The 24,764-nt window shown below is 30.4% G+C and overlaps 2 protein-coding genes and 1 pseudogene across 2 annotated transcripts; 2 read left to right on the forward strand and 1 right to left on the reverse strand.

Moving 5' to 3' along the window:
• Positions 1-2,959: 2,959 nt before the first annotated feature.
• On the reverse strand, positions 2,960-7,674 carry LOC133784658 (probable leucine-rich repeat receptor-like protein kinase At1g35710). The gene is made up of 2 exons (XM_062223950.1): positions 3,868-7,674; positions 2,960-3,786 (listed from the first exon to the last, which is right to left on the reverse strand). Exons 1-2 carry the CDS (start codon positions 7,328-7,330, stop codon positions 3,437-3,439), a joined length of 3,813 nt encoding a protein of 1,270 aa, XP_062079934.1. The 5' UTR covers positions 7,331-7,674; the 3' UTR covers positions 2,960-3,436.
• Positions 7,675-10,999: 3,325 nt separating this feature from the next.
• Positions 11,000-15,049, forward strand: LOC133784672 (MDIS1-interacting receptor like kinase 2-like; annotated as a pseudogene).
• A 6,013-nt stretch (positions 15,050-21,062) lies between these two features.
• LOC133829566 (uncharacterized) lies at positions 21,063-21,590 on the forward strand. The gene has a single exon (XM_062259311.1). It carries the CDS (start codon positions 21,063-21,065, stop codon positions 21,588-21,590), a length of 528 nt encoding a protein of 175 aa, XP_062115295.1.
• Positions 21,591-24,764: the final 3,174 nt, after the last annotated feature.

A 24,764-nucleotide genomic window follows, 5' to 3' on the forward strand; every position in this document is an offset into this window, starting at 1 on the left:
TCAGCAGTTAAATCTGCCTAATCCACGAGTCTCTGTTATTAAACTCAAGATTATCTCTGAAAATTCTTCAACATGAATTCTTCAGAGTTTTCTCTCCAGGTTCAGCCTTTCGGTCCATTACAATGGTGCATACTATCCCACATATTTTGGGTAGTTGCTCTTTTTGTATAATAAAATAAATGGCTTTCAATGCCTATAATCAGATATAAAAGGAAACGTTGTAACGGCCCAACTATCTATGAAACTTAGATCATTAAACCTACTAAACATAAACTCAACTTGAAATGAACATACATAAGAAAATTCATAACTTAATTGAAAACCTTAAAGAAACAATATTTGTAACACATAAATGAGCTCATTGTTTTAAAATAAAACATAACTTTAAATAAAATTGTTTACAAAGCTACATGCGGAAAAAAAAACATAAAAACATAATTTTAAAGAAACAAAAAAAAAACGTTGTCCTCGAATCGACACGCAGCCCATCCACTCCATTCACCTCCATACACACACCAAGCTTCCAAGAATCCTTCCGCCTCTGCATCTATTTTCCTGCATCATACTAAAAGAAAAGGAGTGAGCCTAATGCCCAGCAAGGAAAAACTACTAATCAACATAAACATACACATAAAATCATATCACAACATATCATAACATATACTAAAAACATATCATAACATATACTATATAAGACTATACTAATAATGGCCATTATGACATGTGATAAACCATCTACGTCCCCTGTCTAATATTTGAGGTAGGTTAGATCACATGTAGTGTATGATAACCCATCTACGTCCCCTGTCTAATATTTGAGGTAGGGTAAATCATAACATAACATATAAAAACATAACATAACATAAAAACATACAAGATCTAGCCTATGTTCCTTACCAAAAATACCGGGATTTGAGAACAGTTTTGGGACTTTGGAACACTCCTAAAATCCATAAATGGAAGGGTGAGTATACTAAAGAGAATGAGATGAAAAGAATGGAAGAACTATACCATTAAGAATATACTTACCAAAAACCTTATATTCAAGAACTTAGATTTCCTATCCAAGAATAAAGAATAAAGTTAGGGGCTGAGTAGAAAGGGCTGAGTAGAAAACTATAAGAACTTGAAGAAAATAATACCAAAAGAACTAGAGTTTTGGAATACCTTGAATGCTTTATGACCAATCTAAACCTTGAACCGAAATATGTTATAAACCTTACTTCCCAAGTGTTTGGTAAGCTTAAAAAAAATGATTAAGCTTATAATCCTCAACCCTAGTGTTTACACTCTCACAATAACCTAGCAACTTGCAGCCTCTGAACTTAGCTTGATGAATGAATGAAAAAAATGCTTGGTACTAGATCCTATTTATAGAGTTATAGGAATAAAAATCTTCTAATCATAATTCAAATTTAAATTTGAATTTAAATTTAAAATAGAATCCTAAGGAATAAAAATCTTCTGATTATAATCCAAATTTAAATTTAAATTTAAATTTAAAATAGAATCCTAAGGAATAAAAATCTTCTAATCCCGTAACTTTAAACTAACCTACAGTAAAATCAACATATACGGAGCTGTAGAACTCCGATTTAAAATATCTTTATACCGTTAGAAAGCTAATTAAATTATCTACAACTTTTTAGAAATAATATTTTTCGAAATTCTTACCTTAACTGGGTCAAAAATAGGTTGGAAGTTACAGTACCCTAAAGTTACGAAAAAATAAAGATCTATTTAATTATCTAAATAACCTAATCCACAAATAAATAAAATTGTGAGTCTAAATATCTGAATATCTAAATAAATATCATGCTCTTAATAGATTTTGATGAAGACTAAGTCTTATATTTCCCTTATTTGATCATTTAAAAAAAATAATTCCTTAATAATAATGCATATGACAAGTGTCATATTCTTATTGGCTCTGTCTAAACCTTAGGTTATAATAATCATCATATTAATAACCAGCAATATTAACCAAACCTTATGTTAAAATTAATATTCTTAAACTATAGGCTAAACTTATAAAATCCATAACTATTGTTAGGAGTTTCCAACTAAATCCCGGCTTGAACCAAAATCCACAGTAATAACAATACTATAACTACTACTAGCTATTACTATTACTACTACTATCTAACTAGCTAAGTAAAGTTCTTGGACTCTACAAACGTCCCCTGAAGATCAGGGGGCGTATAACTAATCAAATAATATCCCACGATTCTAGGGGATTTACAATAATAAATGAAGATTACGTCTCTTATGAATAACACTTATAGATATTCACGGTTTTTATCATATATCTCCAAGGTCTTAATCTCCCAGGTTTCTTATCAGCTTTTGAGCTAATAACATCTCCCGAGGTAATATGGCTTCGAGATCATAAGTACTTCAGGCTCGGAGCCCCTGATCCGAGATTATTCCAGAGGATAGATGCGTCTCAGGAGCTACCTTTCGAGATCGTGAACGTTTCGAGGCCACCACGTTCGAGGTCGTCTCGAGTCTTGCAGGCTCGATACTTAATCTTGGGGCATACCTCGAACTTTACGGGTTCATTCGCTGCGAATCCAGCTTTCGAGGTCACATTTAACATGGCTCGAAATCTGGGTATAACATTACATATAAATAAATCTCTTCTATATAATTTTGTTTGGGTTAACTTTAACGGAATATTCTAAATATTTAACAAAATATATTTTTAAAACTAATTAAAAATAGATATTTATTAATTATATTAATATAAATTCAAATATTATAAAATATTATTATTATTATAATATTTAATATAAAACTTCATATATAATAATTATATTAATATAAATTCAAATATTATAAAATATCACTATTATAATAATATAATACAATACTAGCTATTTAATAATTATATTAAAATAAATTTAAATGTTATAAAATATCAAATATAATTTTTTTTGAGATAAAAAATGTTATATTATATCAGAGAAGTTATAATACAACATTCATTAGTGGAGAGGGAATCTCCCAAAACCACATATAATCAATATCCGTGGATAGAGCAAACTTAGCTAACAAATGAGCCACAGTGTTAACATATCTAAAGACATGTGAGGTCTGTGTTACAGGAAAATTAGATACAAGATGTCTAATGTCAAATAATAATGGGATCTGCATTCCTTAAACCGCCGGAAAGGAATCAATTTCAATATAATAATGTACTTGCAATTGCATCTCAAGAAGCCATTTGAGGCTGTGTAATAATAAGGCCATGGCCTCCATAACGTCCACTTTGAAAAAACCAATGACAGGTCTTGACATGGCAGCAATAATAGTACCATTGGAGTCACTTAGGATAGCCACAAAACTAGATCATGAAAGAAAAGATGTGAGGTCGATCGTCATTACTAAACTGTAGTTTATATACTTACATTTTCTTCTCACTTTCGAAAGCCCGTCAACTTGTTATGGAGCCAAAAGGTTCAGACAGGTAAGGCTGAATGCGAGCCGATAGCCCTTGTGCCACGAACCGCATGTTTGGCCGCTTCTCGGGGTTGGTTCTAGCGCATGACAAGGCTACAGTCACCATGAACACCACTGCCTCAGCCAATTCTCCATCTGGAGGAGGCAACCTCTGGTCCAAGACATCCTTGAGAAGCAATTCAGTACCATTTGACAATGCTCTTGTTGATGCTGATAGTGATTCCAGCATCTCCCCAGGGTGCCTTCCCATCATTACTTCTAAAGCCACAATTCCAAAACTATACACATCACTCTTATCTGTTACACGCATTGTCTGCGCCAGTTCTGATTTTCATTACAAAAACGATCAAAAGTCAGTAAATGATCATGCTTGCTTAATATATAAAATTTATCAAACAAATTTACCTGGTGCCATGTAGCCATATGACCCTTGAACACTAGTCCAATTAGGGGAGTCAGGGCTCAACAATCTGGCTGTACCAAAATCAGACAGTTTAGGCTCAAAATCCCAGTCGAGTAGTATATTGTTCAAGGTGACATCTCGGTGGACAATGGGCGGAGAACAATCATGGTGTAAGTAAGCAAGCGCATGAGCCAGGCCTTGAACAATTCTCATTCTTATTTCCCAGACAAGACATTCACTTTCTAAGTCGTACAACACTTTTGCTAAGCTTCCTCTTTGTACGTATTCATACACCAAGTACATACAGCCTTTCCTCGAACAAAACCCGTATAGCTTTATGATGTTTCGGTGCTTGACTTTAGTCAAAGTCTTTATCTCGTTAAGGAAACTCTGTTGGTAACTCTTCGGGACTTCGTTCGAGTCCGACGCGTACAAATGTTTGACAGCAACTATACTCGAATTCAGAACAGCCTTGTACACGCTGCCAAATCCTCCTTTTCCGATGCAGTATTTCTCAGAGAAGTCCTCTGTGGCTATAAGAATTTCTTGGGAAGTGAATTTTTCTTCTTCTTCTTCCCCTTCTTCCCATATCAATGTTTCGGTGTTGTCGAACTTGTCAGAGCTTTGACTCTCATCGTCCAGGTGTCTGCCTTTCCGAGTCAATAAGTAAATTATAAGAGTCACACTAAGTATTATCAAAGCACAAACGACAACAAGGGCCCCGATAAAAATATGAGTCGTTTTCTTGCTTGATTTGTCGTTTGACATTGAGCTACACGGATTGAGGTTCACCCCTTCAGTGTCTCTGCATAAGCCAGGATTTCCCAAGAAGGCGTTCTCGTTTAGGAAAGGTTTCCCAATTGGGATTGGACCCGTCAAGTTGTTGTAGGAAAAATCGACCGAAACTAGACTAACCATGCTGGAAAACGACGATGGGATTTTGCCGGATAGTTGATTATTTGAGACGTTGAGGATTTCCAGTGATGAAAGCTTGACCAAGTTTGATGGGATTTCTCCAGTGAAAGAATTGCTGCTGAGATCCAACATGTACTTCAACGAGCCCAAGTTGCCAAGCTCTTGAGGTATTTCGCCAGAAAACTTGTTGTGACTAAGATTCAAGCTCGACAAAAATTTATAATCCTCGAGCCAAGTTGGAATGGTCCCAGAAACATTGTTCGCAGATACATCAAGAGTTTCCAGCTTAGTTGGATTGGACAGGCTTCGAGGGATGCTCCCTGTGAAATGGTTATTGCTGAGGTTGAGATGGAACAACTTGTTAAGGTTTCCAATTTGAGTAGGAATTTCCCCACTTAACTCGTTAGACTCTAAGCTCAAAACGTGCAAATTTTTTGCATTCCCGAGTTCAGGTGGGATCTTACCAGAGATTTTGTTTCGACTCATCTGTAAATTTGTGAGAGTCACACATTGCCCCCACGTACTTGAAATTTGACCAACAAATTGGTTGTCGCTTAGTCGAACGAAATCAAGAGCAGGGTGAACACCAAAAGCATCAGTAATATTTCCTGTGAAATTATTCTCGTCAAGCCTTACTCTCTTCAAATTGGTGCATTTTCTTAGGCACTCGGGCAATGGTCCCGTGAAGCTGTTGTTGTTTACAGTCAAAGTCACTAGCTTGAACCCATTACACAAATATGGTGGCAACTTTCCGGAAAATGAGTTGTTTGAAAAGCTAATGTATGTCAACTTAGGACTGTTCTTCCCAAAGTCTCTGGGGATTGTTCCTGTGAAGTTATTGCTGAAAACAGAGAACCCCACCAAGTTGCTGAGGCTGGAAATGTTAACCGGCAACTCTCCTGAGAGTCTGTTGGTGTTAACATCAAAAGTTGACAGTGATACTAGATTTCCAATCTCTGGTGGGATGGTTCCAACCAGATTATTGTGGAAAAGTTTCACAGAGACGAGGTTTTTGAGATTCCATAGAGAAGTTGGAATTGGACCGTTAAGATGGTTCCCAGAAAGATCCAAGTTTGCTAGTTTTTTCAAGTTTCCAATCTCTGGTGGGATGGTTCCAACCAGACTATTGTAGAAAAGTTTCACAGAGTGGAGGTTTTTGAGATTCCGTAGAGAAGTTGGAATTGGACCCGTGAGATGGTTTGAAGAAAGATCCAAGTCACCAAGTTCCTTCAAGTTTCCAATCTCTGTGGGAATTTGACCACTGAAGTAATTTCGGAACAGGTAAATCAAGGTGATGTTCTTCAATAGTCCAATTTCTTTTGGAATGTGCCCACTGAGGCTGTTGTGTTGCACTTGCAATGAGGTGAGAGCAGTCCAATTAGAGATCAAGGCTGGGGAGAGAGGGCCTGAAAGTTTGTTATTTGATAAGCCAATTTCTGTGATACTATTCAGATTGGATAATGACAAAGGCAATTCACCACGGAGACTATTCTCAGCCATAGACAAGAAGACGATCTTAGTGCAAGAACCAAGCTCTGAAGGAATTGTTGAGTTTAATAAATTCTTGTGTAGATCAAGACGCAAGAGATTCTTGAGTTGGCCAATAGAAGAAGGAATACTCCCACTAAAGGAGTTGTTATACAGTTCAAGAACCTCAAGATTTTGTAGGAGACCAATTCCTTCAGGAATTTCACCACTGAGAAGGTTATTTGGCAAATGAAGGTGTGTGAGCTGAGAAAGCTTTGAAATGTTTGATGACAAAGCTCCCTTAAATTGATTATTAGTGAGATTGAAAGATTGGAGTTTGCCCAGATTGGAAAATATAAATTCTGGAATTGGGCCAGTCCAACTATTTCGGGACACGTCTAGGAAGGACAAGTTTCTACACTTTGTTATGAAATCTGGGAATGTTGAATTAAAGTCATTCAAATTTAGATCAAGGTAGGTCAACAAAGGCATTCTTGAAAATTTAGACCACTCAGAATTCTCCAACTTGTTTACTCCAAGGGATAAGTACCATACCTTTGGTAGATTGCTGAGCTGGTAAGGGATTGGCCCCTCAAGAAAATTGTTGTACAGACAGAGATATTGAAGCTCTGTTAACCGGCTTATCTCCACTGGTATCTGTCCTTTAATATCATTGTCACTCAAGTCCAACACAGTGAGTTTGGTGAGATTACCAATGGCTGGTGGTATCGAACCAGAGAGATTGCATTTGTTGAGGTTGAAGACGGTGATGTTAAGGAATGGAGAGAAGTTGAACTGGTCCAGTGTTCCAAACAGTTTCAAGTTTGAGAGGTCTATTTGTGAGATTTCACTAGTGGAGCCATCGCAGACAACATTAGTCCAGTTGCAGAGATTGTTGATACTGTTAATGGACCATGATTCCAGAGTTGATGGTTCCATGGCCAAGCTGTTCTTCCATTTTATAAGAGCCTCTGCTTGTGTTCTTGGTGAGGAAGCAATCTTCAATGGAAGCAAAGAAAACACAAAAATGTTAAGCAGAAGAAGAACAGGAAGAGAGAAACGAGTTCTTGGAACTCTTTTCATGGTGATGGCTTCAGTTTGTAGAGCTTAATCCGAATAAAACTGGTTTTTTTTCTCACTCTCTCATAAAGCAAAAGAAAAATTAATGCCACTTTCTTGAATTTCAGAATCAAACCATTCACATTTCAATTTTTTTTTTTTTTTTTTTGTGGTGATTGGTATCTCTGATCTTTGTCATTGCAGAGGGAAGAAAAAAATTATTCCAATTCTACAATTCCAAAAGATATATTAAATTCAGCTAAGAAAATTCAGAGTGAAAAGGACACAAGCAGAAGCGAGGGTCCATTTTGATTTGAAGCTTTGAATAAGAGCAAAAGAAGAGGAAACAAAGAACTATTCAACTCCGACGCAGTGCATTTTCTACGTTTTAGGTCCCCTAGTTTAAATCCTCTTTCCCTATTCTTCTAATATCAAAGAATGTCTTCATATTTATTATTATTATTATTATTATTTAGTGTGTTATTTATTTATTTTGTATAGGTTTGTTTATCCAAACAAACAAAAATATATATTTATGTGATATTTGGCTATTCATATTTGCTTTGGGCTGTCATATATCTCTTCTATATAATAAATGTGTAGATAATGAATTTTTTTTGTTTTAATAGTTTTTTATTTTTTTAATATTAACTTTAACAGATATTCTTATATTTAACAGAATATTATTATATTTAATAGTAGTTTGTAAACAGTTAAATATAAGAATATTCTGTTAAAATTAACATTAAAAAATTGTTAAAACTAAGAATTACCGTTATTTACATACTTATTATATAGAAGAGATATAATATTGTAAATTTTTCATTTTTTAAATGCATATCAATTTCTAAATATATCTAGTGTTTTGGAAACAACATTAATTATGACAAAAAAAATAATGTAGAAAAAAAAATATTTACCGATTGGTGACTACCTAAGTCACTATGTTATTACATCATCATAATTGTTAGTACCCATTGAGAAGTCTTCCATATATAAATATAAGGAGTTTCTTGTTAAGGAACATTAAACATTTTTTTTATATGATAGCGTACATAAATAGTATGTTTCCCACGCATATAAAAAAGTCAGACATGCATGCAACTAGTTGTTTGAATTCTAATTTTAATACTGTAAATTATTCAAAAAAATTTAAAAATTAGTAGGATGCCTATTATAATCATAATGTATGTTATCATGCAAAAAAAATATATATAATTTATCAAAGTGTTGTAAAATAGAAAACGTTCTTACCATAAAAACAAAAGTGATGCTCCCACTAATGAAAATTTCTATAAATACATATATTGAATGTAAGACTTAAGAATTTCACTCAAGAAAAGAATTAAAGATCAAGTTGAGCACAACATTTTTCCAATAAATCAAAATTACAAATCATTATTCTAAAGGGTGAGCAAATGATAAAAAAACTACTACACCTACATAATACAATATAATCATGGTCTTTAAACAGACCCAAACTATCCAAGATAGTTGATAATGAGATACACTAAGAATATACATTGGCAAATCTTACACAAGTGAACAATCCAAAATCGAAAAAATGCAAATCAAATAAACCAAATGAACCAAAATACAAAGCTAAAACAGAATGTACTTGACTCATCTAAGTTACATATTGGTACTGTTGAATGAAGTTGTTAATACTTAGAATGTTCTTATCAAACTAAAGTCTTGTCTCTTATAAATTTTTTTATATGTATAATCAAATTTTCAATCTAACTCACATTTTGCATTTAAGTCTTCAATTTTAATTTTGATTTTCTTTAATTTAAATTCCTAATTTCTTAATAAAAAGTTATAGCATCATTATTTACTTTTCTGATGTGAAGGGAGGAAAAAAAAAAGAATACTAACTTGGACCTAAAATTATATAATTTATATTTTCTTACAAGAAAAGTCCAAGTCAATAGACTTGTATGACGGTGGATTTATTTCTTATTCCTGATAAGCATAATAATGCAAACACAATAAAGATTTATTGACTTCTATCTAGCTACATCAATTTTTTTTTATTTTTAAAAAATACATATTTTTACTAAAAACAATTTTGCATTCTATAAAATTTGGCTAATCTTGTAGATAAACTGAAAACAACTATTTCATAAATTTTGGACACAAAAACATCTGGTAAACATATAAGCTAAAACTTACTAAAGAACTTGATCATAGTCATTATCATGGTTAACAAATAGATAAAAATTTAGCTAGACAAAATATATTTCAAGCTTTATTTTTGTAAAGGAAAAAAAATTAACAAATTAAGAGTTAAATTTCGGCACTACGTGATGGCATTTTTCACACAAATACTATATTAGTTTTGTAAAAAATTATGTAATTAGAAAAAAATTAAATATTTAATTATAATTTAATTGGGTGTAAAAATTTAGATTCCATTTGAATTAAATTGTTTGTTGGCAGATGACACTCTTAAAAATATCTAATTAAGACTAATTCAATTCAATTTATATATTACTAAATACAAACAATATTCATTACACGTTTTCTTAATTTTATAAAAAATACTTAAAAAGATTGCTCTTTTGTGTAGAATTTAGCCATATGTATTATTGTTGTACTTCATTACCAATCTATCCTAGAATAGTTTCAGTCTGTTTAAACAAGCATTTACCAAATAAACATTTTTTATTCAAGGGTCAAGGTCAAGATTAACTAAAGTTATATGAGTAATAAAAGAAAGTCATGAATGAAAATGAAAGGTATATGGACTTATATGCTTTTTCTTCTATATACGACTTTATATATTTAGAATAATTCTCATGGAGAGGCTTCATTTAGGTCTTATTGGTGGGTTCAGTCTTCTCGATTCGTGAATAATTTTCGGTACAATTTTTTTTTATGACTGTATATATTGTAACTATTTAGAGCATCTTGTAAATTTTCAGAAAATTCCGAATGATTTAGAGTACCAGAAACTAAATTTAAACATATTGTTGTACGCGTGACTAATTTTTTTTTATGCGAGTAGAAAACAACCATAAAATATATAAGTGTAATAATTTTTATTACATTATTATGAATAGTATGTAAAAAAATCTTGAAGAAATTTACAAGTGTATAAATATGATCATTACATATATGTATGATTATCCAAAATATATATATTGCATCATTTGATTTGATCCAATAAGTTGTACATGATTCACTAATTAATATTTTAAACTTATTGTAATGATTAATTACTAATTATCTGTGTATGTACACAGTTATTTTTAAAAGGACCATAAAAGATTGCTCTACTATACATGATATGAAACTTATCCACATATAATTTATAGACATTTCCACCCTCATTTCTTTTCTTTTTTAATTAAAAAGATTGAAATAATGAGCTTATTATATACACAAATTATAGTTTAGTACTAACCCCACCTTGTATTTCCAGCCCATAATTAAGCTGCTAAGCATGATTTTCTACAATAAGAAAAATACAGTTATCAAAGTCAACTTACTATCTAAGTCAACAAAATAGTTTCCCGGAAATGAGTAGTCAAGAAAGTAGAAAATGAATAGTCCAGCTTTGAATCAATTTGTATGTTCTGAATTTTTTCTTTTGTCCTTTTCACTCTGAATTTTCTTCGCTGAATTTAATGTATGTTTTGGAAATGTAGAATTGGACTAATTTTTTTCTTCCCTCTGCAATGACAAAGAACAAAGATACCAATCACTACAAAGAAGATTAAAATGTGAATGATGTGATTCTTAGAGTAAAGAATGTGACATTTTTTTTTTCTTTTCCTTTATAAGAGATTGAAAAAACAATCCAGTTTTATTCAGATCATCCTTAACAAACTGAAGTCATCACAATGAAAAGAGTTTCAGGAACTCGTTTCTCTCTTCTTGTTCTACTTCACATTTCTGTGTTTTCTTTTCTTCCATTGAAGATTGCTTCCTCACCAAGAACACAAGCAGAGGCTCTTATCAAATGGAAGAAAAGTTTGGTGTTGGAACCATCTTCTCTGGATTCATGGTCCAGAAGCAACATCAACGATCTTTGCAAGTGGACTAATGTTGTTTGTGATGGTTCCACCGGAGAAATCTCACAAATAGACCTCTCCAACTTGGACCTGAATGGAACTCTAGACCAGTTCGACTTCTCTCCATTCCTTAACATCACTGTCTTCAACCTCAACAACAATAGTTTCTCTGGTTTCATACCACCAGCCATCGGTAATCTCACCAAGCTCACTGTGTTGGACTTGAGTGACAATGATATCGAAGGAGAAATACCAGTGGAGATAAGCCAATTGTCAGAGCTTCAATATCTTAGTATGTTCGACAATTCTCTTGAGGGTACAATCCCATACCAGCTCAGTAATCTAAAAAAGGTACGGCACTTATCTCTTGGATCAAACTATTTGGAGAATTCGGACTGGTCTAAATTTTCAAGCATGCCTTTGTTAACCTACCTTGATCTAAATTTGAATTACTTTAATTCAACATTCCCAGATTTCATAACAAAGTGTAGAAACTTGTCCTTCCTAGACATGTCCCAAAATAGTTGGACTGGTCCAATTCCAGAGTCTGTATTTTCCAATCTGGGCAAACTCCAATCTCTCAATCTCACTAATAATCGATTTGTGGGGCCTCTGTCACCAAACATTTCAAAACTTTCTCAGCTCACACACCTCCATTTACCAATTAACTCTCTCAATGGTGAAATTCCAGAAGAAATTGGTCTCCTACATAATCTTGAGGTTCTTGAACTGTATAACAATTCCTTTAGTGGGAGTATTCCTTCTTCTATTGGCCAACTCAAGAATCTCTTGCGTCTTGATCTACACAAGAATCTATTAAAGTCAACAATTCCTTCAGAGCTTGGTTCTTGCACTAAGCTGGTCTTCTTGTCTATGGCTGAAAATAGTCTCCGTGGTGAATTGCCTTTGTCATTATCCAATCTGAATAGTATCACAGAAATTGGCTTATCAAATAACAAACTTTCAGGCCCTCTCTCCCCAGCCTTGATCTCTAATTGGACTGCTCTCACCTCATTGCAAGTGCAACACAACAACCTCAGTGGGCACATTCCAAAAGAAATTGGACTATTGAAGAACATCACCTTGATTTACCTGTTCCGAAATTACTTCAGTGGTCAAATTCCCACAGAGATTGGAAACTTGAAGGAACTTGGTGACTTGGATCTTTCTTCAAACAATCTCACGGGTCCAATTCCAACTTCTCTGTGTAACTTAAGAAATCTCTTTTCTGTGCAACTTTTCTACAACAATCTTAACGGGACCATTCCACCAGAGATTGAAAATCTAGAATCACTAAGAAATTTTGATGTTGACACCAACCAACTTTCTGGAGAGTTGCCAGTTAACATTTCCAACCTCAAGAACTTGGAGGCGTTCTCTGTTTTCACTAATAAATTCACAGGAACAATCCCTAAAGACTTTGGGAAGAATTGTCCTAATTTGAAAACCGTTCGCTTTTCAAACAACACCTTCTCTGGAGAGCTACCACCATATTTGTGTAGCGGGTTCAAGCTAGAGACTTTGACTATAGACCACAACGGCTTCACAGGATCACTGCCCAAGTGCTTGAGAAAATGCACCAACTTAAAGAGAGTTAAGCTAGAAATGAACCAATTCACAAGCAACATCACCAATGCTTTTGGTGTTCACCCCGCTCTTGATTTCGTTCGACTAAGCGACAACCAATTCGTTGGTCAAATTTCAAGTACGTGGGGGCAATGTGTGAATCTCACCAATTTGGAGATGGGTCGAAACAAAATCTCCGGTGAGATCCCACCTGAGCTTGGGAATGCGAAAAGTTTACGAGTTTTGAGCTTAGAGTCTAACGAGTTAAGTGGAGAAATTCCAAGTCAACTGGGGAGTCTTAGCCTGTTGTTCCAACTCAAGCTTAGCAATAATCATTTCTCTGGGAGCATCCCTCGAAGCCTTTCTAAGCTAACTAAGCTGGAAACTCTTGATCTGTCTGCGAACAATGTTTCTGGGATCATACCAACATGGCTCCAGGATTGCAGTTTTAACGAGCTTGAAACTCAGTTACAACAAGTTTTCTGATAAAATACCTCAAGAACTTGGCAACTTGGTGTCATTGAAGTACATGTTGGATCTCAGCAGCAATTCTTTATCAGGAGAAATCCCATCAAACTTGGTGAAGCTTACATCACTGGAAATCCTCAACGTCTCAAACAATCAACTATCCGGCAAAATCCCATCGTCGTTTTTCAGCATGGTTAGTCTAGTTTCGGTCGATTTTTCCAACAACAACTTGACGGGTCCAATTCCAATTGGGAAACCTTTCCAAAACGAGAACGCCTTCTTGGGAAATCCTGGCATATGCAGAGACACTGAAGGAATCAACCTCAATCCGTGTAGCTCAATGTCAAAAGACAAATCTAGCAACAAGATTCTTATAAGGGTCCTTGTTCCCATCTGTGCTTTGATAATATTGGCGAGTGTGACTGTTATCGCTTGCTTGTTGTGTCAGAAAAGCAGACTCCTCAACCACAAGAATCGAAGCAATGACAAGTTCGACAACCCAGAGTTGTTGATATGGGAAAAAGAATCAAAGTTCACTTTCCGGGAAATTGTTAAGGCCACTGAGGACTTCTCCGAGAAATACTGCATTGGAAAAGGAGGATTTGGTAGTGTGTACAAGGCTGTTCTATCTTCGGGTACTGTTGCTGTCAAACGTCTGAACGTGTCCGACTCGAACGAAGTCCCGAAGAGCTACCGCCAGAGTTTCCTTAACGAGATAAAGACTTTGGCTGAAGTCAGGCACCGAAACATCATAAAGCTATATGGATTTTGTTCAAGGAGGGGCTGCATGTACTTGGTGTATGAATACATACAGAGAGGAAGCTTGGCAACAGTGTTGTATGGCTTAGACAGTGAAGATCTTGTCTGGGAAATAAGGATGAAAATCGTTCAAGGCCTGGCTCATGCGCTTGCATACCTACACCATGACTGTTCTCCGCCCATTGTCCACCGAGATGTCACCTTGAACAATATACTTCTCGAATGGGACTTTGAGCCTAAACTGTCGGATTTTGGCACAGCCAGGATGTTGAACCCTGACTCTGCTAATTGGACTAACGCTCAGGGGTCATATGGCTACATGGCACCAGGTAAATTTGTTTGACAAATCCTTATTTAAGCACATTGTGTTTACAATATACCCTTTTACTGATTTTTGATCATATTTTATCATGAAAATCAGAACTGGCGCAGACAATGCGTGTAACAGATAAGAGCGATGTGTTTAGCTTTGGAGTTGTTGCATTAGAAGTAATGATGGGAAGGCACCCTGGGGAGATACTGGAATCACTATCGGCATCAACAAGAGCATTGTCAAATGATAATGAATTGCTTCTCAAGGATGTCTTAGACCAGAGGTTGCCAGCTCCTGATGGAGAATTGGCTGAGGCAGTGGTTTTCATGGTGACTGTAGCCTTGTCGTGCGCTAGAACCAATCCGGACAGGAGGCCAAACATGCGGTTCGTGGCACAAGAACTATCGGCTCGCACACAACCTTACCTGTCTGAACCCTTTGACTCCATTACCATGAACAAGTTGACGGGCTTTCGAAAGTGATAAGAAAATGTAATAGTATATAAACTACAGTTTAGTAATGATGATCGACCTCACATCTTTTCTTTCTTCACTAATAATTAATCTGTAATAATTAATCTGTTAAGCATAGTTTTCTATCTTAAAAAGAAAAAGACAACTTCTCATAGCACTCCCTAAGGTGCTCACTCTACTCTATATTACAAAATACACCACCAAAACATACTTACTTCAAACTTCTTTTTACATTATATCATATATCAACTTCTCTATTTTTTCTCTATATCATTTAGATATTATATTTTAAAAAAATATTTTATTCATTTTAAGAAATAAAATAATTAAATATAATAATATCACACTCATTTTTATATATATACAAAAATTTATAAAAAAAAATTAAAATATTTATAGCTTGATGAATAGTGTTTCACTACATATAAAGAAATACTATTCATTTAGTTAAAAAAAATATATGTTTACATCACTCATTAAAAGACTATTTAACTATTTTTCTCTATATTATAAAAAATAAGATATTTTACCTCCTTCGTTAAGAGTACGTAATCTCATAAGTCTTAATTAGTCTTTAACCCATTCATTCACAATTGGGGTCCGTTACTTTCTAAGGCCTAATAGTCTTATAATCGAGTCAAGTACATATTTTTTTTCCCAGTTTATGTATTTTATGTATGTAGCATCTTCCTTCTAATTACAACTTATTATATTAATATAAATTCAAATATTATAACATATCATTATTGCACAATACCATAAGGTTGCACAGTGTTACCTCCCACAGGACGCCTGAAACTCAATTCGGATGCAGCGGTAGACCTTCACAACATGAGAACTCGTTTTGTGGCTATCCTACTTGTCATTGGTTCTTTCAAAGTGGACGTTATGGAGAGGCCATGGCCTTATTACACAGCCTCAAATGCTTCTTCAGATGCAATTTTAAGTATATTAAAAACAAGGAGCTTGCAGTCTCTACAAGCTCCTTGCTCTTAATATCACTCATTTTTATTTGACATTAGACATCTTGTATCTAATTTCTCTGGAGCACAAATCTCACATGTCTTTAGATATGCTAACACTGAGGCTCATTTGTTAGCTAAACTTGCTCTAACAGTGGACAGTAATTGTATCAGGTTGGGAGAGATTTCTTCTCCACACTAATGATTGTTGTATAATAACTTCTATGATTAATAATATAACTGTTTTTATCTCAAAAATATTATATTTTATAACATTTAAATTTATATTAATATAATTATTAAATATTTATAGTGATATTTTATAACATTTGAATTTGAATTTAAAATAATATAATTATCATATATGTAGTTTTATATTAAATATCATGATAATAATGATATTTTATAATATTTAAATTTATATTAATACAATTAATAAATATTTATTTTTTATTAGTTTTAAAAGATATATTTCATTAAATATTTTGAATATTCTATTAAAGTTAAGAAAAACAAATTGTGAAAACTAAAATTTTTTATAATATAAACACTTTTTATATTGAAGGGATTTATTTATATATAAAATAAAAGTTTAAAGTCTTAGACTTAAAACCTAATTTACATCCTGGATGATATATGAAGAAGGAACTTGCCTAAGAACTGTGTAATATAGTGAATAGTTCTTAAACAACAATTAATATAAATAAATATATTTATGATTTAATAGTAATTTTAATCGCTGCCTATAGAAATGTTTAAACTAAAAAAATAATTTATGGAAAGTTAAAAAAATACACTAAAATTAGAGTGTGCATTGTAGAAACACTATTAATATTAAAATATAATGTTTGAAATACGGAACATAAACTAGTCTAAAGAAAAAGAAAAAGCCATTCAAAGATGATAATGACCGTTTACCAAGTAATAATTTTTTATTTAAAGCCGAAGATTAGCTTGCTTAAGTCAATATGACTAATTAACTCCATGAGTAAAGACTGGAAAACAAAAACACGTAATTCATGATTTAATGAACGAGTAGATCTAGTCATCAAAATATCGAAGTAGAACAATAAAGAGTTAAGGAAATTGTGACTTAAAACTTAAATGACAGTTAAGCTAAATCATACGAAAAATAAAATAAATTGTGTCAAAACAGTGACCTAGCCGAATATATCGTTCAGGGACTAATATCATTTTAATTTTTTCATTTTTTGAAAAAAAAGTGAGGTGGCATGCTAAATGAGCTATTTCTCATTTTCTTTATCTTCTTAATTTTTTCACTATTATATATTTTTCTTTATTATTATTTTATTTTATATAGATTTTAATAACAATCTATAATATAGATCTTATTTTAGATTTACATATAAAACGGGGCTTAGCTAGTGCCCTTAATTAGGTTTATTTGTTCTATTTTAACTCACATTTTGTATTTAGGTCTCTATCCTCATTTCCTAATTCTTAGAAAGTTAGCCCGGTCACTTTCCTCTCTAAGTAAAAAAACCAAATTGGATCTAAAATTATATAAATTAGGGATATATATGGTAAATATCCTTTGTTCTTTTGTCATTGTTAGTTTAATTAACTCTACAGAAAAAGGAGTTCTACCGACAGTATTTGATGGGTTTAATTAATTATTTTTGTTGTAATATTATTTTAATTATTATTCATTTTTTTAAAATTAATCAATTTTTTTTTAAATAATTCATTATATTTTCATAATAAATACACGTTTTTCATCCGTTAATTCTTCAAAAAATTTGAAAAAAAATTAAAATTTAATTTTAGAAATATTAATTAACAACTATAAATATAATTCATTGATCTTAATTCAATAGTTAATATTAAAGTAACCATCAATGGGTACTAACCATTAAGAGTGCACCCATATATATTAATATATATATATATCTTCTTTATAATAAATGTGTAGATAACGAATATTCTTTATTTTAACAGTTTTTTATTTTTTTTTCTGTTAACTTTAACGGAATATTCATTTAATAGTAGATTGCAAACATGACTTAAACTTAAATAAAATAAATAAATAATTAAACAAATTAAAATATGATATTTTTAAGATATTTTACAGTAATAATGATTTAAAAATAATAAAACAATATATTTTATAACTTAAATAAAATTTAATTAAACTTAAACTTAATATTATATTAAACATATAATATATAATTTTTTGTTGTCACCCTCAAATTCAAAAACTAGAAAAATATAAACTTAAACAAAAATTAATTAATTAATTAAAAAATGATATTTTTAAGATATTTTATGATAATTTAAATAATTAAATCATATTTATTTAAAAATAATAAATGCATACATCATTTTTTTTATCTTATAAATTTGTGTGATAGTTTATTTTTTATCAAGTGATTGGAGCTTTTTTTCTTCATCAAATTCACTAAAGGATATTGTGAGATACATTAGAAACTAAAAATAATTGATGCATGTATATTACTGTCTACGTATACTATGCCTTTTTAATTCTTACTTTATTTCTATTATTAATTTCTTTTTAAATATTATTGTATTATATATACATCATATAGCCATGTAAATATATATCTATGTTAACATTGTGTTTAGATGTCATATATGTAAAGATTATTGATATAAATATTTATATATACTCTAGAGTTATAATTCATTCTATTATATATATATTTTTTTTTAAATTATAAAATAATTTTTATTAAAATTATAAACAATATTTACAACTTAACAACTAAACAACTATATATATATATATATATATATATATATAAAGTTCTATTGACTTGGACTTTTCTTATTGTTCTCTTCCTTTTTAAAATTAAAGTAAGAATATATAAATTATATAATTTTAGGTCCATGTTGGTATTTTTTTTCCCTCCCTTCACATCATCGGAAAAGTAAATAATGATGCTATAACTTTTTATATGTTGATATAAGTTTCATATAATTTAGAGAGTGGGGCAATTGCATTTTTTTAAACAATAACTGTGTATATACACAAATTATTAATTAGTAATTTAAAATAATTAAAAACAATAATAAAAAAAAGTTTGAAATATGAGAAAGTGATAACTTGTATCTTATGTGTGGAGCAGAAATGGTGCGAAAATTCTATTGTGACCAATGATAGTTGGAGTGACTATCAATGCATTATTGTTTCACTATAAACCAAAAAATTAATGGATTGAGACTAAGATGAGAAGTCGATTTTGACTTTGAAAATATGAAAAGTTTATAAAAAGATCTATATAACTTGTGGAAAAATGCCCAGGAAGAATGAATAATAATTAGGAAAGAAAAATCGACCAGTCCAACGACTTCGATGAAATAAACTATTTTTATTGGAAAAATGTTTTTTTTTTAATTCTTAATTTGTGTGATTAATTGGTTTAAATTTCTATGATAATATATATGACCAAAATGTGACGTGTTTGTATAGTCATATTTATTATGTCATGTGTTCTTTGCTCGAGTCTTTACTCATGGATTAAATTATTCTTCAGATTTTTACACAATTCATTACAATATTCACTTTAACTAATCTTAAGCTTTGAATAAAAAATGATTACTCAGTAAATGCTCATAATTATCATCTTTGAATAATACCTGTTCTTCTCTTTCAAAAAAAAAAAACAAAAGAAGAAAAAAGAATAATACCTTTTCTTATTTATTTGGAGTAATTTAGGTTCCGTATTTTGGAACAGTATATTTTAGTATTAGTAGTGTTTTACATACATGCATTAATATCCTATGAATATCTTTTCTATATAAAAAATGTGTGGATAACAGAAATTCTTGATTTTAACGATTTTTTATTTTTTTCGTTAACTTTAACTGAATATTATTATATTTAACAGAATAGTCTTATATTTAACAATAGATTGTAAACATAACTTAAACTTAAATAAATAAACAATTAAACAAATTAAAATAAAATATTTTTGAGATATTTTACAATGATAATTATTTAAAAATAATAAAACCATACATCTTATAACTTAAATAAAATTTAATTAAATTTAATATCATATTAAACATATAATATATAATATTTTGTTGTCACTGCCAAATTCAAAAGCTAGAACAAATATTAATTTAAGCAAAAATAAATAAATAAATTAATTATTAAAATATGATATTTTTAAGATATTTTATGATAATTTAAATAATTAAATCATATTTATTTAAAAATAATAATGACATACATATCATTTTTTTATCTTATAAATTTGTGTGATAGTTCATTTTTTATCAAGTGATTTGAGCTCTTTTTCTTCATAAAATTCATCAAAGGACATTGCGAGATATATTAGAAACTAAAAAAAGTTGATGCATATATACTACTGTCTACACTATGACTTTTTCTATTCTTATTTTATTTCTATTATTAATTTCTTTTTAAATATTATTGTATTTTATATATATGTCATGTAGCCATATAAATATATATATCTATGTCAACGTTGTGTTTAGATTTCATATATATAGAGATTATTGATATAAATATTTATATGGAAGACTTCTCAATGGTTATTATACATGGATGGTTACCATAAATCACTAAACAAGTTTTTGATGAGAAATGATTATAATAGTTAACCAGTTTTTATTAAAATTATAGACAATATTTACAATTTTAAAATTAAGCAAACGTGCATCGCACATTATTTCTACCTAGTATATATATATATATCAAAAATATTTTCTAGATAAATATATTATTGTATCAATGCACAAATTGATGTATCAATGCACAAATTGATGTATCAATGGGCATAAATGATATTTCATATGGATATAGATATGTATTTTATAGAATTTTAATATTATTATATTCCTTGATACATCATTTTGTACATTTTATATAAGTAATTGCATGTATTACATATGCACACAAACACTATTAAGGCATATATTAAAATCAATTAGGATATTCGCGGCGATAATGAGTGAATAAATTAAAATGTTGCACTAAAGTCATTAAGTAGTTTTTTTTTTTTTGTGGCAAAAATTATTAAGTAATCTAATATGTTGCCCTTGAGTTACTTAGTTTTTTTTTACAGTAAAATTTAGTAATTAGCCTAACATATTGCACTTAAATCACTAAGTAGTTTTTAGTTGTAAAAGTTGTATTTTACACAAAGTTTACCTTAATTTAATTTGTTGACTAGCTTTTTTGGCTACATGATGCTGTGTCCTGTTCAGAATAGAGTAAAATGGAGCCAAGAGGTGTGGGGTAGACTTAACCTGCCAAGACATAGTTTGGTGTTCTGGATAGCTGTTCAGAATCGGTTGAGAACAAGGGAAAAGTTGCAGAAATATAAAATAATTGATGAATCTCACTGCTTGTTCTGTCGGCGTCACACAGAAACAGAGGAGCACTTATTTTTTGATTGCTCTTTAGCTTGGCTTTGCCTTCAGCAAGTGAAGAACTGGCTTCGATGGGGAGTTGAATCAAGGCATCTGGGTAGTCTTCTAAGGTGGATAGAAAGAGCCAAAATAAGTAAGTTCAAAAAACAATGTTATTCTGCTGCACTTGCAGCTTTAGTTTACCAAGTCTGGCATGCCAGAAATGAACTTCTCTGGCATTCGAAGGTGATGACAGCAGATATGATTGTAAGGAAGATTAAGGAAGATGTTAAACATAGAGTTAGCTGTGTTCGGCCTAAACGTGTCAATACAATAGAAATAGAATGGTTCTTGGCATTATAAAACTAATGGTGTAAAGAGGGATATATTCTAACAGTTCACATATTTGTATAGAATTTGCTATTATTAGATCTTCCATTGAAGATGCTATTAGATTGTATAGTTGTTTTTGGAGTAATGAAAATCTTGCTGATTCATCAAAAATATATATATATATATTGAGAAGATTTGTGAGAGATAAATCAAGTATATGAGACGTATCTAGTACCCTGAAACAATAGATCGAGAAAGAGATTTATAGTGGTTCAGTTCCAAAAAAATAACATACGCCCACTTAGTCACTATAATTGATCTTGCAAGCCATGAATTACGTTTCTGTTTTAGCCTTTAGCTATTTTTCTCTCTTGAATAAGATGGAGAGCTTTCTCTATTCAAGGATGGCGCCTCTCCCTTTTTCTCTCCCCAACTCCTCTTAATTATATTGAGCAGTCATGGTTACATTTGATTGTGAGTTTAAGGTATTGGGCTGGACCCAAAATTATACAAAGTTAAAAGGACATTTATTACTTACATACAACAAAAACAAAAGTAAATAATTTACTATAATAATATCACATATATATTATTTACAAAAATATATACAATATATGTCAGTTTATTAAACATAATTAGATAAACACAATCACCGGTTAAGCCACTTTCTAATACATATAATTCCCCGTATTTAATCTTATAGGAATTCAAATAATAAATCAAATAGTAATTATATAATATATAAATTATTAACTCAATTAAATGAGATACCACAATTAACTAGTGCCAATTCTATGGAATATTTGAATAATCATCTTCAGAAAAATAAAAGAAGTTGTCTAAATAAAATTGTTTAATGTGGTAAACTAATATAGTGAAAAAATAAACAATTCAATTAATAAAAAATAAACATAAAAATATTAAGTATAAAAGTACACATTGAATAATAAATTAACAAAAACATTTATATAACTATAACTTGCTATTCTAATGTATTATTTTATTTTTATTTTATTGATAAATGTTTAAAAAAAAAGGCAACTATGTATAATTATAACATACCCGTCTAACTAAAATATATTTGTTTATTTTATTATACCATGTTAAAAATAAATGAAAACGGTGTTTAACAATAGTGTTATTGTCGATAAACCTTTTGAAAAGAGTCATTCAAACAATGAAGAATAAAAAAAAAAAAAACATGTAAAGGCTGGCCAGTTGCAAAGGGATAATTAGGGACATATTTGTATTTTGACACCAATACGCTCACCAAATAAGTTTAACCGTCAATTTTGGAAATAACTAGATCTAATAGCTCAAAACCAACACAGAACTAAGTCCTTCGAAATCAACTAAAAGATGAAAGAATTTCCCTATATATATAAAATCATTGTCCATTATAGTAACACAATTTGTTTTCTTTATATATATAAAATTAATCATATGATAAATTGCTAAAAAGTAATATCAAGATTCAACATGCTTAACAAATATAAAAGCAAAACAAAACAAAACAAAACTTCATTAAAAAAATAAATATATTAAACACTTACCAAAATAAGATCTTTCAGCATGAAAAATCCACATTATGCAACAGATCCTTGTTTTGTTTATCAGCATATCCAAAACTAGTTAACCATAAACTTTTATTTCCCTCCAATTCTCGTATTGTGAAATTCCTTGAGTACCCCTTCTAAAATTGACACTGTGAGAGAGTTAATGTCCGATAAAGTTTAAGGACTGCATTGATATGAAATTAGAAGTCTAAGTTCGACATTGCTAAAATTGCAACTTCAGGGACTAAATCGTAACAACAAGTATAGTTCAGGGACCGAATGTGTATAAACCAAAATAATGGAAGTCAGCCTATGATGAGAAGCCCATCTTGACTTTGAAAATAAGAAAAGTTAATAGAAAGATCTATAACGTGTGGAAAAAATGCCTACTTTACTCACCATTCTCTACCAAGGTAGAATTAATTAGGAAACCAATGAGTCAGTCCACCAATGACTTTGATGAAATAAAACTATTTTTTTTCTAAAGTACAATTATTATCAATTGGAAAAATGCTTTTTTAGTATTAGTTTATGTGTTTGGTTTAAGTTTTCATGATGATATGATTAAAATGTGCGTGTTTGACTGTAATCTTATTTAAAACTGGGGCCTGAACTATTATATAATTGTAGTAATAATATAATATGACACCTAAAGACTACACTTTCTTCACTTACCTTTTTTCTTTTAGGAAATATGGGATTTGTGGAATAACTTACCACTGTCGTCTATACCCCCATACAAACGTTTTGAGATATTCGGTCAATATTTTGTTTAGTATAGTTGGTGATGTGATGTTATATTTTAATATTTTTATTTTTTTTAAAATAAGAATAAGTTAGGATACATTAATTTGGCATAGAAAATACATATTTTTTTAATTATAAAATTGTTAATAATTAATAAGAAATTTTAATACATACTTTTAATTATGATAATGTTATTAATTATTTTTAAATATTATTTTATTGATTATTAATGAGAGATTTTTTTATTTATTTTTATTTATTTAATTAAATGATTATTCATAAAATTTTACGTTTTTTTTATGAGTTTGAATCTTATATTGTTATATGTGTCTGGCACAATTGTGCGAAATATAATATTTATTATTTTTGTACTAAATTTGACACTATCTTTAAACTATGAGGAAATTATATTTTATATAGCTTTTCTAATCAAGTTTACAAAAATATAGATTTTAAAAAAAAAATGTTATTGTATGGCTTTTTTTTTAGAGAATTTTTAATTTTATAGATTAAGTTTCCATAATTTTGTATAAAAGTTGGTTTATGCTATAGTTTTACTCTTGATCAAGTTTTCATTTAATTATTATTTTTTTAGCTTTAATTGATTTTTTTATATGAATATTATATAACAATTTTTATGTTAAATCTTACTTTAGTTGTTTTGCAAATTTTTTTTTTAATATGAATTGTATTTATTAGTTTTTTTTATTATTGTAAACACTTTTTTTTTTTTTTTTAGATTGTATTTTTTTTTAAAGTAACAAATTACTTAATTGATTACTCTTTCATGGTTCTAAATATGTACAAAAAAATTTAAACACTAAATGCAAGTAAAAGTTGGTTAAATAATATGTTATCACGAGGGTAATCAGTTACTCTGAGAAGAGTAATTTTCTGTCAT

The sequence above is a fragment of the Humulus lupulus genome, chromosome 1, assembly GCF_963169125.1.
Source record: "Humulus lupulus chromosome 1, drHumLupu1.1, whole genome shotgun sequence".
NCBI classification, from domain to species: domain Eukaryota; kingdom Viridiplantae; phylum Streptophyta; class Magnoliopsida; order Rosales; family Cannabaceae; genus Humulus; species Humulus lupulus.

Excerpts from the sequence above, each read along its gene's own strand:
- LOC133784658 (XM_062223950.1), bottom strand. The coding sequence starts at position 7,330 with ATGAAAAGAGTTCCAAGAACTCGTTTCTCTCTTCCTGTTCTTCTTCTG. Across the intron at positions 3,787-3,867 it reads ATATGGCTACATGGCACCAG|AACTGGCGCAGACAATGCGT; the intron begins GTAAATTTGTTT and ends AATGAAAATCAG.
- LOC133829566 (XM_062259311.1), top strand. The coding sequence starts at position 21,063 with ATGATGCTGTGTCCTGTTCAGAATAGAGTAAAATGGAGCCAAGAGGTG.